The sequence below is a fragment of the Lepisosteus platostomus genome, chromosome 2, assembly GCF_059453375.1.
Source record: "Lepisosteus platostomus isolate fLepPlt1 chromosome 2, fLepPlt1.hap1, whole genome shotgun sequence".
Lineage (NCBI taxonomy): Eukaryota > Metazoa > Chordata > Actinopteri > Semionotiformes > Lepisosteidae > Lepisosteus > Lepisosteus platostomus.
This window is the reverse complement of record NC_142612.1, coordinates 8,400,328-8,418,703: the sequence shown is the minus strand read 5'-3', so window position 1 is coordinate 8,418,703 and position 18,376 is coordinate 8,400,328. Positions and strand designations below refer to the sequence as shown.

Below are 18,376 nucleotides of genomic sequence, written 5' to 3'. Positions count from 1 at the left end.
GTTGAGTCCATGCTTGTGATCAACATCATATTCCAGACTGTATTTAGAAATCAGAGGAAGGGTCAGGGATATTCAGCTGTTATTCTAACTAGAATTCTGTAGAAGTTTGTTGTCATCATTTTAAAGCATTATGCCAGAGTTAGACAACATAAAAACTCTTAATACACAACCAGTTTCATGACCTGCTCCTCGCTCTTTATATAAATGAAATTAGAACAAAGGTGAATATGAGCCCAAGAACAAACCCAAATATTAAGGACAAGCAGTTCTTAAATAATCCTTAGTCTCTCTTTTGTTATTGTCTTGGTTTATTCCTTGTATTTGACTGTTAATAATTTGACATTTTGCATTTAGATGAAAGATTTGCAGATTTACGAGAAGTACTGTCAGAACAAGCCCCGGTCTGAAAGCTTGTGGAGACAGTGCTCCGATTGTGCCTTCTTTCAGGTATCTTGCTTTCTGTCTACATAAAGATCCCAAGACACCAGAGAAAAAGAACAAGCGCAGCTCAAACTCTCAGATGTGATTTAATTAATCCGTTGGTTGATTTTGCAGTCAGTCAATATTGTAGAAAATATGTACAATTAGTACATAATAGCAAGGAGTATCAATTGTGTATTTCAATAAAACAAAAAAAGAAGAGGAAATCTCCCCAAAAATTATAAAATAATATTAATTCACACAGAACAAGACTTTGTAACTCAAGATACTTTTATTATGGTCTTAGTGTCGTCTCAAACTGATATCTGATAGAAATGTGAAGCCATAAGAAAACCAGTTGTATTAGTTATTTTCTTTGTGTACAAAGATGTCAGTTCTGTCTAATTTTTGTTTTGTTTTTCAATAAAGTGGGCCTGTCTCATCTTCTGCTTTTTTGTTCTTGCAAAAAGGAGTGCCAGAAAAAACTGGAACATAAATTAGGTTTGGATTCATACTTACTGAAACCTGTCCAAAGGATAACAAAATATCAGCTGTTATTAAAGGTTAGTTGTTTTATTGATTGTGTTATTGCAAGGAACTCTGGTAATATGCATGATTTTCATAGTGGGAAAACACATTTTCAAATAAAATTGGAAGTGTTTTTAATTTGATGCCAATTTTTGTAAGGAGACTAGGTCTTATCCATGTTGCTTAGGACAAGAACAAAAAGTATATGAATCATGTTTTTTATCATTTTTAATATTTTTAGTAATTTTTTATATTTCACACCATAAAACGTTTGTTATATGTAAGTAACAATAGAAACCCGTCAATTTTTAAAATACTGTGGGAATTTTCACATTAAGTAGGTAGTTTCTTGACTTGTCATCCTTACACCTCAGTAACTGTACAGTGTGTATACAGTAAAATAGGTATTGTATATACAGTATAATACTAGATGGATCTAGTTACTTAGACACGAAAAATTTACTTCACCACTAAAGGCTACTTTTGAATCTCGCAGACGTCTGGGCCAGAATTTTGATCTTCTCATTGTGTTGTCCTTCTCGAATCAGGAACTTTTGAAGTACAGTAAGAACTGTGAGGGAGCAGAAGATCTGCAGGATGCCCTGGCAGCCATACTGGGCATCTTGAAGGCCGTCAATGACTCTATGCACCTCATCGCCATCACGGGATATGAGGTCAGGCTTCGCTTGTCTGCCTCATCTTAGAATCAGGAACGAGACCATCAGTGAAACGACTTGACTCAGAAACTGTTTGAAATGAAAACTAACCCCAGCCTCCTGATACAAGTTTTTCTTGTTGCGGGATGCCCATGCCTCTCACGGACTGGACTGTTGGTGTGCGTGTCGTAATTTTAAGTGTTTTAAGAGAACTGTGAGAACTTTATTCTTCACAGAAAACTTTACAAACATCCCAGGAAGGTATGACCTCTCTCTCAGGAAGGTGGATGTATTTCTTGAGCTGAAAGCGTGTATGCTGTTTTTGATAGTTACCTGTCATGCCGTTATTATTTATGGCTGCTGATAGATATAATACCTGGACGCCTAACGTGTTTTTAATCAACATCCGATCAGCTTCTTGAGTGTTCTTGTGGAGGACAGAATCTTGCGAATCCAAACGGATGGAAAGAGGTGGCTGGCGTGCGTGTTGGGGTTTTCACCAGCTGCTTTGTTTCTGGCGGCAGGGTAACCTTGGTGAGCTTGGCAAGCTGCTGATGCAGGGCTCCTTCAACGTGTGGACGGAGCACAAGAAGGGCCACTCGAAAGTGAAGGACCTGGCGCGCTTCAAGCCCATGCAGAGGCACCTCTTCCTGCACGAGAAGGCCTTGCTGTTCTGTAAGAAGAGGGAGGAGAACGGGGAGGGCTACGAGAAAGCTCCTTCCTACAGCTTCAAGCATTCCTTAAACGTACGTGAGGAACTGAGCTGCAGTTAAAGGGTTGAAAATGCTCTTTTGTGTTTTTTCCTGTTCCCATGTACTGTGTGCCTGTGTACCATGTACTGTACATGTACAGTACCAGCAGCCCTATCACCCTGCAACTCACAGCTGGCAGCCCACTGAAGCTCAGCAGGTGTGACCCTGGTCAGTACCTGGATGGGAAAGCTAAGGTTGCTGCTGGAAGAGGTATTAGAGAGGCCAGTAGGGGATGCTGACCCTGTGGTCTATGTGGGTCCTAATGCCCCAGTATAGTGACGGGGACACTATACTGTTAAATGTCGCTGTCCTTCAGATGAGACATAAAACAGAGGTCCTGACTCTCTGTGGTCATTAAAATCCCAGGGAGTTTCTTGAAAATAGTATGGGTGTTAAACTGGCATCCTGGCCAAATTCCCCCTGGCCTTTACCAGTCATGGCCTCCTAATAATCCCAATATATGAACTGGCTTAATCACTCTGCTCTCCTCCCCACTGATAGCTGGTGTGTGGGGAGTGTACTGGCACACTCTGGCGGCTCTCACATCGTCCAGGTGGTGCTGCACACTGGTGGTGGTGGTGGGGGAGCCCCCATTACCTGTAAAGCGCTACATAAGTGCAAGGAATAAGTATTAATTAATTACTGTAGGGTGCCATTTCTCATCACTACCCAGCACCTTCTCCATTCTGGCCAGTTCAGACTACACTTCTTGATTGCTGACATTTTGGTCTTGTATTCTTCTGATTTCACTACGATATACGATTCTGCTTGAGGGCGGGGCAGTGGCGCAGTGGTTAGCTGGGGCCCTGGGTTCAAATCTGTCTGTGAAGGGTTTGTGTGTTCTCCCCATGTTTCTGTGGGTTTCCTCCAGGTGCTCCAGCTTCCTCCTATAGTCCAAAGGCATGTTGATAGGTTATGTAGCTTCTGGGAGAATTGACCCTGAGTGTGAGTGTGTTTTTGTGTCTACAGTATGTGATGGACTGATGTCCCGTCCAGGGTATTTCCCTGGTTTAGTGTCCGTTTTGTTTTACCAGATGAGTGCCGTAGGAATCACAGAAAATGCGAAGGGAGACAATAAAAAATTTGAAATCTGGTGCAACGCGAGAGAAGAAGTTTACATCGTGCAGGTGGGTAAACATATTAAAACGGGCCACTTTATACTCCGAAAGCTTTGAGGTCTGGGGTACAGTCTGTACTTCAGAACGTTACAGGTTCCCATATGGTTCCAGCACTCATTCCTACCCGGGACGAGAAACATTTTCTGTCACTGAGAGTGGCTGTACCAGAGCCAACCACAGACTCCTCTGGGAGTCCTGTTCGCAGGGGTGTCTGAGGGTATGAACTGTGTGTCACTGAGTGTGGTTATACCAGAGCCAACCACAGACTTCTCTGGGAGTCCTGTTCACAGTGGGGTGTCTGAGGGTATGAACTGTGTGTCACTGAGTGTGGTTATACCAGAGCCAACCACAGAATCCTCTGGGAGTCCTGTTCGCAGTGGGGTGAATGAGGGTCTGATCTGTTAGTGGGCTCGGTGTGTACTCAGCTGTCAGTGGCCTATTCATTCAAATAAATAAAGCCTCAGCCCCAAGGGACAGTGTATATGGGAATCTCCATTTCTCAGAAGTGAGGGTTGGATTTTGATTAAGCAGCAGATTGTGCTTCCTACCAAGCTGGAGCATAAAAGAGAAGACAACTTATTTTTGAGGATTTCCAGTCATTTATGGTAATAAGCAAAGCTTGTCTTTTAAAGTAAAAGAGATATAGAAATGAAGGATCTGATCTTTTCCTTGTAGGCTCCTACTCCAGAAATCAAAACTGCATGGGTAAATGAAATCAGAAAAGTGCTAACTGGGCAATTGAAGGCCTACAGGGGTAAGAATTTACTTCATTTACTTGTTAGTTTGAAGGAAGAAATGGGGAGTTTCAGACAAGCTACTGAGTGATAACTGAAGTAAAGAAGATTATTCAAGCAAAAAATATCAATATGTTGTACTTTCATCCTAATTATTGTACCCTTTTTTTTGACAAAGTAAATTTATTGGCTTATTTAATAGCTTTGGAATTATTTTCCTTGTACGGTAGTGTAGATGTTGTTCTACCTGTTAAAGGAAAATCACACTGGATTTTTGCAGTGACTTTAGCACTGAATGTAATTTTTCATTTCATAGCATACAAAGATGTAGTCCTGCCGTGTATAAGTAAGTTGTTTTAATGTAATTTCCAATTAAAATATTATTTCTACAAAGGCTAGTGTTTTGCCCAACTTTTTGCCCAAGTGTTTTGCCCAAATGCTAAATGAGTGATTCTGATTTAGGTTTTTTTACAACTGAAGAAAACATGTTTTATCAAGGTCTCACATTTGACAAATTGGCTTTCCTTTTTTTATAACATAACGTGTATTTAAGATTTGCGTTTCCAAAAATATTTTAATGAGAATTTTTAGGGTCTATTTATGACTATTTATCTTAAAGCACATCAAATTACCAAATTAAAACTTGCCTAGTGAGCCAGTACTAACTGTACTAAAACACATATTCTGCAAAAGATATCTTTCTGTCCCTTGTGCTTTTATCAATTTCTTTTTCTGCTTCAATTTAGAAGCGAGGCAGAACAGAACGTCAGATCCGGCATCTCCAAGTTCAGCAGTTCCCGCTGCTGGGAGCTCAAGGTGAGTTCTGCAATAAGACGAGGTTTTGGGGAATGGATTGCTTTGAGCAGAGCAGACCCAAAGGGAGGATTTGTCTATTCGGCAACACAGCTAAAGCACTTTTCTTTTGCAACCAGTGCTGTAGCACAGCTCTTCTGACGTGTTCATGCGTGTTATTTTTGTCTAGAGTGTGCATTTGTGGAGGAGTTTCCACTTGCTTTTGTGTAGATTGTGTGTTTTTGAAATAAAAAACAGTGGCAGGATGATTAGAGGTGTATTACAGTTTCATTGAAAATACTGTCAGCATTGAGATGTTCGAATACCACATCTCTATATCTCACCTGCAGCCATTTATTTTTTCAGGAGCAATATTCATTGGTATTCTGTAATTTGTTGAAAAAGAAAATAAACAGATTATCCAAAGAAAAACACTAAATACAAAAATGAAACACAAGCAGTAAATATCTAGAGTAAAAGATGGACTTTTACTATATTTGATCATTTTATTTTTCTCAATTGTGTTTGTTTTTGTATTCCTATCACAGTTGTGTTTTTTATTAATAAATCTTTAATTATTCCTTTTTATGTTTGCCCATGCTAATGACCCCACCACAAAAATCTTTTTCTTTTGGTTTTGATAATAATCCCTTCTTATACACAACTGATAAATTAATTACAAACATGGCATTCCCTTTTATTGGAACTTGCATACATTTCTAAATGTATGTTGATTAGGTTCCTTATTAATCTGTCCTTTTCAACAAATGCTTTTGGCTGATCAATTAACTAGTCTTTTTGTTTTGTGTATTGCGGCAGTCCTTTAAAGAGCAATCTGAAAAGTGTGAGGAAAGGTGAGGAGAAAAAGGGTGAGCCTACCAGCCCTGATGGCTGTTCGAATTCTTTGTCATCTCCCAGGTATATGGAGAAAGGAAAAGGTAAGTGTTACAGATGTAGATCAGAACGCAGACCTGCCTGCTAGTTCCTGTATTTTGAAGTGGAACATAACATCTGCTTTTTGGCACAGACCTCCCTCTGAAACAAATTTAACAGATGACTAGTTCTTAAATAAAAATAAAGTATTTGTAAAAGGCCACTAAAGGCTTTTCCACATCCTTTACTTACTAGTGAAAGGAGTGGCTAATAATTAAATCCACTACCTTTACTGTTCAAAATAACAACTAGCAAGACTAAATTGGCACTATGAACTGAACTAATTGGTCGTCACCCTTTGATTTGTACTGCAGGATTTAAAAAAAACAGAAATCTAGTTTGACTGGCTAACTCCTCTTCCACTGGACTGCTTTCTTCTCTTTTCTCTTCCTTTCCTCCACTCTCTAAAACTGATTTTTTTTCACCTTTTTTTCTCGTTCCTTCCTGCCCGGCCTGTTTCGTCCACGTCTCTCTAATCCTTCCTTCAAGACGATGCGGCAACTAGCCCTACTTCAGAGCGTTCTGCGGTCGCTAAAAAACGCTTTACTTTACAGGGCTTCAGCAACCTAAAGAGCCAGAAAGGTAAAGTCAGGCAACAGAAAGTCCATCTAGTGGTCTGCAAAGTTGTAACCGAAACCTAGCCGAACCACAGCCACTAAGATCACAATCTGACTGTCCTAACAATTGTACGTTATTAATTCTAGCATAGTTCTCCATCTCAGTAGATTGTATCTGCAGACCTCTTTAACTGCTCAGTGCAGGTAGTCTCCACATAAGATTACTAGCTTTGACCTTTGGAGTACAAATGGGATACTTATTGTACCGTGCTTTCCTTAACAGAGTCTCCGCTTCCTACTGTTAAAAGTCGAACATTACCAATGGCACTGCTCTCACAACCAGGTATCCCTGTAGTCCTAGTTTAGACTAATCTAATGTCGCCCAGAGTTTAGTGTGTAGCTTCTGTACCTGTATTCTGTGGTGTCCAATTTTGTTCTAGTTCTGTATTTAATCCCCCCATCCCTGTGATGAGATTCTGACGTCCTTTCAATAATGTTTTCCTGTTGAATTTCAACCCCCAAAATCTTCCCGCGCACTTGTCAGGTTTAATCACCTCTTTTTAGGTAGCGAATCCAGTTAGTGTATCACCCATATCAGCCAGCAGCCATATCACCCTGCAACTCACAACTGGCAACCCACTGAAGCTAAGCAGGTGTGAGCCTGGTCAGTACCTGGATGGGAGACCTTCTGGGAAAAACTAAGGTTGCTGCTGGAAGAGGTGTTAGTGGGGCCAGCAGGGGGCACTCACCCTGCGGTCCATGTGGGTCCTAATGCCCCAGTATAGTGACGGGGACACTATACTGTAAACAGGCGCCGTCCTTCGGATGAGACGTAAAACCGAGGTCCTGACTCTCTGTGGTCATTAAAAATCCCAGGGCGCTTCTCGAAAAGACTAGGGGTGTAACCCCGGTGTCCTGGCCAAATTTCCAATTGCCCCTTACCAATCATGGCTTCCTAATAATCCCCCTCTATGAATTGGCTACATTACTCTGCTCTCCTCCCCACTGATAGCCGATGTGTGGTGAGCGTTCTGGCGCACTATGGCTGCCGTCGCATCATCCAGGTGGATGCTGCACATTGGTGGTGGTGGAGGGGAGTCCCCATTACCTGTAAAGCGCTTTGAGTGGAGTGTCCAGAAAAGCGCTATATAAGTGTAAGCAATTATTATTATTATTAATTATTATTATTATTAGTGTACCCGACGTGGTGTGTATTTGTAAGGAAGGGAGTTCTCTTTTCTTTCTGCTTCAACTGCTTCTTTCTTGTTCCATGTCTTCCTGTAATGTGTCTACAGGATCTCCTACTAGCCCTGACAATAAGACAAAACGGCACGAGATAAAGAGTGACCCCACTCCATTTGGCTTTAGAGGTATTCTGTCCAAAGCGGTTCGCTGTTACCAGTTCCCATTCTTGCTTTCGACAGCTGATTATTTTAAGGGGGCACCGCAATGCCCAGCACTGGTGTGATGATGTGAACAGTGTAACTGAGGACATATGGTAGTGTAAGAAGTGCTGTTGAACATGCTGGTGCTGGTAGCCTGGCACTCGAACCAGCTGTCTTTTGGAATACATGTTCACTCACATCATGTGCTGGGAATGGCTGTAGACATTTGTCCTGCGAAAGCTGTTGGGGAATACATTTTGTTTGATGTTTTCATGCTTTGTTTTCTTTATGTTCAGTTTTTATCTTTGATCATTCCATTTAATGTTTTAAGTAATTTGACGTGGTTCTGTGTTTAATAAGCCTAAGAGAAATTTCTTACCTGTTTAACTGCTTTTTTCTTATGAAAAATCAATTCACATTTTACTGGTGTGAATTTTGTGGTTCAGTGAGTAAAAGTGGAAGGTTCACACCTGTTTATGGTACATTGGGTTAATGCAACTGATGTTGAAAGGGTCATTTTATTTCCAAAATCATATATTCCATACCTGGTTAATAACAAATATTTTTATGCTTAGAAGTACAGAGTGGAAAAACTGCTATGTATGGAATAGATTTGAACACACTGTGCTGAGAAACAGACACAGACCTCTTTTTACAGCAGAGAAACCGGTCAGAAATAAAAACTGAAATGAAAGAACGCTTGTTTTAGCTTCGGTTTGTGAGGATTAAATGTACAAAAAACATGAGAACTGACGGGTGGTTTTCCCACAGATGCAGGTCCACACACAGCAATGAGTCGTGTAAAATGGCTCAGTACCTCTAGTCTTTTGCAAGCAAAGAGGAGAGGTAAAATGCCTAATTGTGTGGATGACCTTGACTTTTAATCAAGTCGCTTTGCAAAACAGGGCAAAAACAAAGGACTCTTTAATTTAGAGAGATGATGCCTCTTCAATAAGAAATCTGATATTTCCTCAATTTCCTTTCACTGTCTCACATGAAAAACATAATTTTTCTTTCTCTTGGGATTTTGAAGTTTAATTCCAGCTTTGTAGGATGTGATCTTTTTTTCTATTTTGACCAATAAATTCTTTGCAAATCAGTAGCTTAGAAATCCATCAATAAGAATACCCTGTATCCCAATGCCATTGAACTTATAGAGTGTCAAAGTTATTTATAAAATATATTCAATTATAATTATACTTTCCCCCCCAAAATTATACATTTCTTTAATTAAAATGTAAAAATAATATTGATCTAAAATTATATGGAAACGTTTTTCATTCATTTTGTTCTTCATTGATTTACAGTTTTGCCTAGTGTCCCTAGTGCATACATTAGCTGTGGAGCCCCTTCCTTCATCAATAGTTCAATAAGTTTTACTTAAGTGATTTGGACAATGTGTTTTTTTTATCACCAGTCAATTACAGCACTGCTGTCTCAGCAACATACTCATCAGCATGCAACAACGATATCCCTGAAAATTACATTTTAGCCTAATTTGTTTTGTTTTTTTTAATTTTGACATTTGAATTCTAAAGTATCGTTTTGGACTTTAGAAGAGCTAGGAATTGTGAACAGATTGGGGAAAAATGCATGTTTTGGGTTCATACTGCCCTGTTTCTCCTTCAATGGGTATGGCATGCAGTGCTGATACACACTGGACTGTCATCTGGTGTTTCACTCTGTGCTGCAGACTTCTTGCCTTTTGAACTCCTCACCTGCATCACATACACATGCAAGAATGACGATTTCCAAGGAACACACTCCAAAAAGGTCATGCACTCAGTGATCACAACCTAGGATTTTTGTAGTCCAGATGGAAAACAAACCAATGTTTTTATTATATTTTAAAGGTTTTTACAGTAATCATTTAATTGCAGAATCAATATGATATTGCATTTTGTAAAATAATCAATGAAATCATTTTAATCACTCCATTCTAAGCAACATCTTTTTGTACATTGATGAAATTCTGGATTCTAACAGCAAATTACTACTGCAAGTCTCTGAATCATCCATTTAAAGGTGTGGGTTCCTTGCTGTATATACTGTAGCTCTTGATGTTCAAGGGATGCTTTTATTGACACGTCCACTGCCAGTCACAAAGACCACTGACTGCACTAGCATGTATGGGTGTGGTGCATGTTCATGCTTTGTCATTTTTCATGGATCTTGCTTCGAGCTGTAAATGGCACTAAAGTCACGCCACCTGGTCGTCTCTCTCCAGGCTGGGCCAAGCAGTCCCATTCCCTGGACGTGGCGGGTGAAAATGATGGCTACTCCAGCGGGGAAGATCCACTGAACTCCTCTGACGCAGAGGAAGAGGGAGGCAAAAAACTGGTATGTCAGAGGTTCTGTTTAAAGAGCAGCTGTTTCTGGGCATTGCGGCTGTTAGATCAGGATTTCTTAGTTCGGCCACTAAATGTTCGGACATTTCTGTGTCAAAACATTATTCTGCTGCGAGATGTAAAAGGGCTGAACAAACATGGTATTTGGACAAGCAGAGCAGCTTTAAGTAAAATGTCACATTACTCAGAATGTGAGCTATAAGGACCGAATGTATACAATACTGACAAACACTTTGTGACAGCACAGATAGTAGATTTCCTGTGAATTTGGCTTTTGACTAAACTATTTCCATGGTTTCCTTAACTTGTTGGACTTATTCTACCATCATAATTACACATGCCGTACTAGGGCAAATAAAAACACAAGAGGGACCTGTACATAGTAATTCCCCTATTCCCTGAAGTAAATAGATATATGTAGATTTGTTGCAGGGTACATGAGACCTTTTGGCATTGACTCTACTGCAGGTACAGCACATTTGGGGAAAAAAGTTGCTGTTGACGCTTTTTTAATTTTGAAGTACATGTGTATTTTTATTTTATACACGTAAAGCTAATTGTCTTTTTTTCTGTCAGACTCCTGGTAAATACACTGTAGTAGCTGATTATGACAAAGGAGGGGCAGAAGAGCTCGCCGTTAAGAGTGGAGAAGTGGTACAGCTGATTCGTGAGGGAGAAGATGGCCAGTGGTGAGCACTGACTGAAATCTAGGCTGGCTCTTTTGATAAAAGACATTGAGAACCTTAATTCAGGGCAAACGCTTGATTCTCTTTTGTATCTGCTTGGAACAAGGAGTAAATATTATGGAAAATGTATTTGAATACAAATATAATACCAGGAAAGTTACTGAAATTAAATTGAAATCAGCTACAACATTTGTGAGTACTAAACTAAGCAACGGCCTTCTCTTAACTAAGGCGGTAATACAAATATATCCTCTTAGTGACGACCTTGAATTAAAATGCTTTTTTTTTTTCAAAAATATGGAATTTATAGTTGTTTTCAACTTAGATACATGACTACAACTCGCACAGGACAGAATGAGGACTCACAAGTGTGCCCCTCCAGCATGCCCTGTCAGAGCCACTTGTCATTCAATACACTATAAATTCCACAGTGCCTTAGAGGAAGGAGAGTTAGTCCTGACTGAAGTAATGTACCATCTCTGAAAGCTTGCAGGCTACTCACAGGTTCCAGGAATTAGTGTTCTGCTGAGAGCTGAGGAGGCACCAGCTGCTAAATGTCCACCCAACTCTGGTGACACTTAGCCAAGTTAGTCACATGACCCAGACTCAAACTAGCAGTGTCAGAACCCTAAAGCACAACCTGCCTTTGGATTTGAGTTCCCTTATTAGTTGAGCCACTCATGAGCACCCAAATTACATTGGTAAGTGCAGAAACCTCAAAACAAAGTAAGTCCATTTGTTTTGGTATAAGGTAAAATTAATCAAAACTTAACTAAAATTCAAATGGGTTTGCACAAAACCTTTATATGCTCATGTCTAAAATATTCATTTTTCTGTTATCTGGCATGGCTAATGATGCTTCGGTCTGCTAAGAATTAATTAATTATTAAGGATTTTTAGCTGGACAGTCTCTCATAGCCCTCTTTAATAAGGCACTCTGTGATAATTTCCTTTTTCATAGCAAATTAAATTATCAGCACTTCAAATGAGCTGCATTTAACCTAAAATGTCTAAATCATTCAGTCATGCCGGTTAGGCCTAGAAAGCCTATGATTTATTAAATCATACCTACAGAGGAAAATAAAGAAATCAAATGAGATGTCAGTATTGAAGCGGCACTGTGGCACAGTGATTAGCATTGCTGCCTTACAGCACTGGGGCCCTGGGTTCAATTCTGCACTTGAGCTGCTATCTGCTTGAGTTTAAATGTTTAAATGTTAGATGCTTAAAACACATGGGTTTTCTCCAGATTCCAAGAATTCATAATCATACTTGTTAATTAAGTTAATTGGCGTGTCTGTGTTGGTGGACTGGCGTCCTGTCCAGGGTGTACCCTGCCTCGTACCCGTTTCTTGCCAGGATAGGCTGTGGCTCCCTCACAACCCTAAATTGGATGAAGCTATTATAAAATACCTGTAGATGGATGGATGTCAGTATTGAATGCATTTTCAAAAGCCATGATGTTGGTTTGCTTGAGGTTGATGTCCAGTAATGGAGCACACCATGTGTTTTGTTCTTTTAGGTTAGTTCGGAACCTGAACACAGCAAAAGAGGGATGGGTACCCGCTGCTAACTTGCTGAATTTGATCGGAGACTCAAAGTCATCTCAGTCTCTGAGCAGCTCAGGTAATAGTTCTCCTTTAATTACCGGTGCAGTAGTAGCTTGCTCTGAGGATATAAACTGGAACAAAAGTCTAGAAAAAGCTTTCTACTTGTTAGTTAATTTCTTTACCAAGAAAATCCTGATGTGTGCTAAAAGAGGAGTATTTTCTATATGGTCATGCAGGTAAGAAGCCAATAACAATCCACTGATTCTGGGTAAAACAATCAAGTTTTGCATTTAAAAAAAAATCATTTTTAATCAAATGCTGTATATTGCTGCTACATGAACTATATGGGGAATGCCCATTTAGCTTTTTTCATTGCTAGTATCTCAAGCTGTTTCTTGAAAGCAGTCTGGCTATAAGCTTCAAAAACAGCTTTCGACCAGCTTGCTCTAGACTCTCTCAACCCTTTGTGTAAAGAAGTATATCCTGTTCACTGTTTTTAATTAATCTACCTGTCATTTCCACTTGTTCCATCTGGTTTGTGTTTTACTATTAATAAGACAATTATTAATATTGATTCTGAAGAAGTCTGTTAGGATAGCTTTCACGATTTTGAATACTTGAATCAGGTCCACTCATGGAATCTAGTCCTTTCAAGACTAAAAAGATTGAGGTAGTGTCGTCAGCGTATGACTTTACTTCAAGACCATTAAGTTTTGTTAACAGCCTGTGAATAGCACGTTACTTCAGTAAGTATAATCAGTAGAGTACTAATAGGCCCTGGAGGGTTTATCTTAAGTCCTTCTAGTATACAGTATGTAATAGTTTTCCTCTGGTGGTAATACTATTTAAAAGAGAGCTTTGTCTTTGCATTTCTTCCTTGGTAAACACCTGTGTGAAATATTATTTTAATACATCAGATATTTCCTAAATTTAGATTGTCTAAAACAATTGCTCAATATTCTTTGTTATATATGGCTGTTCTTCTATGCTTTTATATTAGTGCTTGCAATATCTTATACTCCTTCCGGTTCCTTTGCCTTTTAATGATTCTATACATTTATCTGTACGTTTTTTTAATTGATTTATTAAATCATATGGGCCACTGGTTTTGAATATCTTTTGAACTATTCTTTACTCGGTAGAGAACACTCTTCTCCTCAGATTCTCTATACCATTCAAAATCTCTCTCATTCTTGCAAAATCAACTTTCCTAAAATAATACACCCTTGTTCCGGATGCCAACAGTACAGTTTCAAGATGTATTTCAAAGAACACCACGTTATGGTAAAAGTTCCATAATAATTTTCTCATTTCTGTTATTAGTACTCCATCTTGCTTATTTGAAAGGGTAGATCATTACAGGCATTTCTTCTAGTAGGTATTCTAATAATCTGAATAGAAAAGCAGTCGTTAGTCTGTGTAGCATTTCAGTTTCTGCTGCTCACGTTGGTATTGGTTTATCCCCAATCTAAATGAGAAAATTTGAAATCTCCCTTGGTAACTACATCTTCCTTCAGACGTGTTCCCAGTTTCCTTATGTGACATCTCAGTATAATTCATGCCTGGATGTAGTTGTTTATAGCATACTGCTAACACTACGATGTGTACTTTCTGAGGCTCGTGGATGCCACAACTCTACATCGTTCATCTTTTGCTTCTCCAAAATGCAATTCATCATAATCATCATCAATTGCATCAGAATCACCTGCTAAGGCAGTATCTTATATTAGAGATAAAATATAAGAGAGAGAAGATCACTTTATTAGCCATATACAGTTTCTTGCATTAGGAATTTGTCTTTTCGCAAACCCCAGCTTGCTCTCCATGAGACACACAGGCACACGGACGGGGAGAGAGAAGCTTGGGGTCAGAGCGCAGGGTCAGCCATTTATACAGCTCCCCTGGAACCTTGCTCAGGGGACCAACAGAGTAGGACTCCTCTGCCAGCCACGGGATTTGAACCGGCAACCTACCAGCCAGAGGCGCAGAACCTTAGCCACAGAGCCACTGGTCCCTCCCAATATGCCTGGTGTTTGAGTATTAGCAATTAAGGTTTTGAAGTTTTCTTTTCCCCTTTTTGACTCCTCTCTCTGTTTCTCTATGGCATATTTTCTATCCACTTCTATCTCTTGTTTTAATGCCTTCTAATTTCTCTGTAGATCCTAGCTGATCATCCAGATATAACCCGTCATGTTTATACAGTCTTTGCCACAATAAGGTTTCCAGTGGACAAAAATGAAGAGTTCCCCAGCAGACCCTATCCTTAGGCCTGTTTTGTGTTTGCAGCTGCTCACCTTTGCATGCTGTAGACAGGATATCTGCATAAACCACCGATTGTGTCCTGCACTTCAGTTGGTTACCCAGGTTCTTTGAATTAGTCCTTTATGGAAAGTGCACTGTTTCTGCCATGTCACGTCTTTTGTTCTAACATGACCAACAAATATTGCAGTTTGTGTTTTCAAGGGGTTTTATTTTTATTTTTTCAAATGAAAGTGATGCTAGTCTTTTGTGTGTTGCTCAGAGTCGGGGAGTGGCTCCAGTAACCTGAGTGCCTCTTCCAGCTGCAGTGAGACCTACACTCCCAGCACCACCAGCTTCTCTGACATCAAAGGCTGAACATCGCTGACCTCCAGCTCTCATTGACATTTCTTGCCAGGCTTTTATTTTCTCCCACTTTGAAATTCAGTTCACTGGAAGGAGGGGTACACTGGATTTTTTTTTTTTTTTTTTTTTACAGTTTCATTCCCTTTCGAACTACCAAACCCCAAATGTTGGACTTTGTTTTGGAGATTCAGCACAATCAGGCCACACAAAACTGTCATCCCCCAAGCACATAATTCAGGCTCTGTCTGTTCATGAAGCTTGGCTTCTGTTAACAAATTATTTGATTATTAATTATAATAGAGGTTATTCTAATCTCTATTTACAATATGGTTTACTGTTATAGACATCATTATGGACTTTTGCTGTTTTGGTTTGTTTTATAATTGCAGGAGTAAAACAATCCTCCAAGAGACAAATTTCCTGAAGGATGTAAGATATGCTGTATATGGATCTATGTTTGTTTGCTCTGCAATCTTATTTTTAAAATGCAAGCCTTATACTTAAGCCATTCCAGTCAAGACTATCTCCCACTGTGTCTATTTCTGTGCCAGAGCTTCTGTTTCTGAGTCACTGCTCTATAAGGTCTATAAGTAGCACTAAATGAATTTAACTACAGAGTTTAGCTTTAATTAGATATTTTTGTGGTTCTGCAAACTTTTGCATGAAAAGACCTTCAGAGGCTATGGCTGTTTACAAAGTATTACTGTTTCATACCTTCTTGATACAGTGTTGACTTTCTTTTGATATCTCATGCACAGAAACCCAGCCATACTGATGTCCAGGAATCTCCAACCATTTCTAGTCATCAGTAAGAAGTTGTCAAGTCTCAACATTTGCTGCTTACATAGAGCTTTATTGAAAATGAATAGGGGATAAAACTTTGTTACAACTTTGAAACAGATGAATACATCTATTTATTTCTTGTAAAAGAGAGAATAATGTTTAAGTGAAGTTTGTATAAAATGTAATGTTATTTTTTTCAAAAACATTGTACATAAGGGACATTAAAATGATGAGAACCATGGTCTTATATGGCTTATAAAAACTATACTGTATCATTGCATTCCTATGTCCACATTGTATTGTGTATATATATGTAAATGAATGTTAATGTACTAAGATTAGACTATTATTTCATCAGATGTCTGTATCCAGATATGACCCAATATACTTTAGCATTCATAGAATGACCTTGATCTATGATGGAAAGCAGATATGTGGATTTCAAATGAAAATAACGCTTATTCTAAGGGCAGTCCTAAAATAATAAAATATTGATGAACTTTGTACTTAAATGTAATCAATCATAATTTAAGAAACATTTTTAATGAAGTGGCTAAAATATGGGTTGGAGAATAACTTGGTTTGACTAGAGTTTGTGTGCAGTGACAAAATGTAACATATATATATATAAAGGCATCAACCCAAAGGTCACTGAATTGCACAACTGTGTCTAAATCCTTGGAAGTTTATAAGAAAATTATGTACATGTACAGTGTTAGTTTCTGGTGCATCTTAGAAGTTCATTCTTAAAGTGTGATTTAAATCCTACTCTTGGGATTGTTATCTGATGTATGTTTTACATTCATGAACCTTTGGACAGCCATTTCAAACCACTGCTCAACAAGCCATTCAGAATTATAGAGTGTGGTGTCTTCTGCCATTGTTATACTGCCATTTGGTCTCAGTGGACATGTAAGGAAAAAAACTATTTATTTCGGGGATATTCTGTAAAGCTGGAGGTACACAATCAATTTGAAAGTCGCTTTGACAGTTCTAACTGACTGTCGTCACTTACCGACAAAAGATTCCATGAAATGTTACTGATAATACATCTATTTTCATTCATTCACAGTTCTCATGTACACAGAGGTGAGTGTTCAGTCATTTATGTTTTGTTAAATCATCCAAAAAGAGGAAGTACAGCTGCAGACAAGCTGATGCATAAGGAAACTTTTTATCTGACAAATATTTATGGGATGTGAGATCTGGAAAGCATAAAGACTGCAATAAAAGACCCATCTGAAGACTTAACGTTTGAAGAAAATAATGGCCAAGTTACAAGGGAAAGTGATACTCCCCACATTATCTGTAAACTACCGTATGTATTTGTTGTTGACATATTTTAAGACTCTTTCATTTACTGTAGCAGCTGCCAGAACATTTTCTATAGGCATCTGACATCAGTTATCCTATCTATATGCAAGATTTGGCAACGGTAATTTGGTCATATTATTTTGTCGGAAATTATGAAAAACTTGCTTGTGTATCTCTAGCCAAAGATAATGTACTTTTTATTTGCACTCCAAGTTAATATGATACTGATTTTACTGTTTATTGCACTTTATGCAGCACATTGCGGCACATTTCTTTTTTTATGGTAATTGAATGAAAATGTCAGAAGTCCTTATAACTGTATGAAAACAAATGACTTGAATAAAATACTTTGAGACGTACTAGATTTTTCAACTTTTGTGTGTTTTTAACATCCAGAAAGAAACGTTAAAACATTACGACTCCACTCTGCTCACTTTCAGTCCAGCTGGTCTCTAAAGTTCCAGTGCTAAATGGTGACTTTAATCTGCTTGCTTTTTTAGACATTTGGTTAATTTATTATTGCACTCGGGTGAGTTAAAAAAAATTCAGACTTCAAGGTTACTGTCCACAACAAATTTCTCAACTTGCTAACCCATGATTCTGACTGAACAGATTTTAAACATCGATCTCCTTATGATTAACAGACATAGGTGGGACTGGCCATATACTGTACCTAACACTTCCACAGTGAGCTTGTTTTCTTCAGCTGCATTACAGGCCAGGATACCTGAATGAGGGCAGTGGTCCAAGGTTGATACCAATCACAACCCGATTTGACCTTTTAATAGCTGAAAGCAAATTTAAAAAAGGCTGTAAATAGAAATCAGAAATTAGAAAATAGTAATTATGAACATGACCAGAGCAAAACTAGAAAAAACTGAGATCACTCATGATCAAGCTTTGCAACAACCAGCTTAATGTAAACATTTGGTATGATTCTTCTCAAGTGTGATATTAGTAAATTTATATAACTGAGTTAATACTGAAGTATTTGATCTGTTTAATTTTTTTATTTTAATTAGACCAGTACTAAAATGAATCAAGAATGGTAAGAGTGTATAAGTCACATGAAAGAATTTATTTTGGTATAAAGGTTTACAGGATCATCCTCAGTTATCTGTTGATATTTTGAATCAAATGTTCTACCCCTGTTGAAAATAGTTTTTTTTTCCTCCATGCTATCCTCATCATATCGTAACGGTCGCGGTTTTGTAGT

The 18,376-nt window shown here is 38.6% G+C and overlaps 1 protein-coding gene across 14 annotated transcripts in view; it reads left to right on the top strand.

The window, feature by feature from the left end:
- mcf2la (mcf.2 cell line derived transforming sequence-like a) overlaps positions 1-17,519 on the top strand; it is an 85,355-nt gene extending 67,836 nt beyond the window's left edge. For 6 of the 14 annotated variants that reach the window (XM_088649086.1, XM_088649036.1, XM_088648995.1 and 3 more), the window contains 16 exons: positions 355-447; positions 891-983; positions 1,497-1,622; positions 2,129-2,350; positions 3,391-3,483; positions 4,150-4,228; positions 4,525-4,554; positions 4,955-5,024; positions 5,820-5,938; positions 6,423-6,515; positions 6,774-6,833; positions 7,786-7,860; positions 10,103-10,215; positions 10,800-10,912; positions 12,432-12,535; positions 14,981-17,519. In XM_088649086.1, coding sequence (XP_088505212.1) covers positions 355-447; positions 891-983; positions 1,497-1,622; positions 2,129-2,350; positions 3,391-3,483; positions 4,150-4,228; positions 4,525-4,554; positions 4,955-5,024; positions 5,820-5,938; positions 6,423-6,515; positions 6,774-6,833; positions 7,786-7,860; positions 10,103-10,215; positions 10,800-10,912; positions 12,432-12,535; positions 14,981-15,075 — 1,578 coding nt within the window. In that variant the 3' untranslated portion in view covers positions 15,076-17,519. Of the gene's footprint in view, positions 1-354; positions 448-890; positions 984-1,496; positions 1,623-2,128; positions 2,351-3,390; positions 3,484-4,149; positions 4,229-4,524; positions 4,555-4,954; positions 5,025-5,819; positions 5,939-6,422; positions 6,516-6,773; positions 6,834-7,785; positions 7,861-8,646; positions 8,722-10,102; positions 10,216-10,799; positions 10,913-12,431; positions 12,536-14,980 lie in introns of all 14 variants that reach the window. The other 8 variants (XM_088649104.1, XM_088649113.1, XM_088649012.1 and 5 more) reach the window with 7 other exon arrangements.
- Positions 17,520-18,376: the final 857 nt, after the last annotated feature.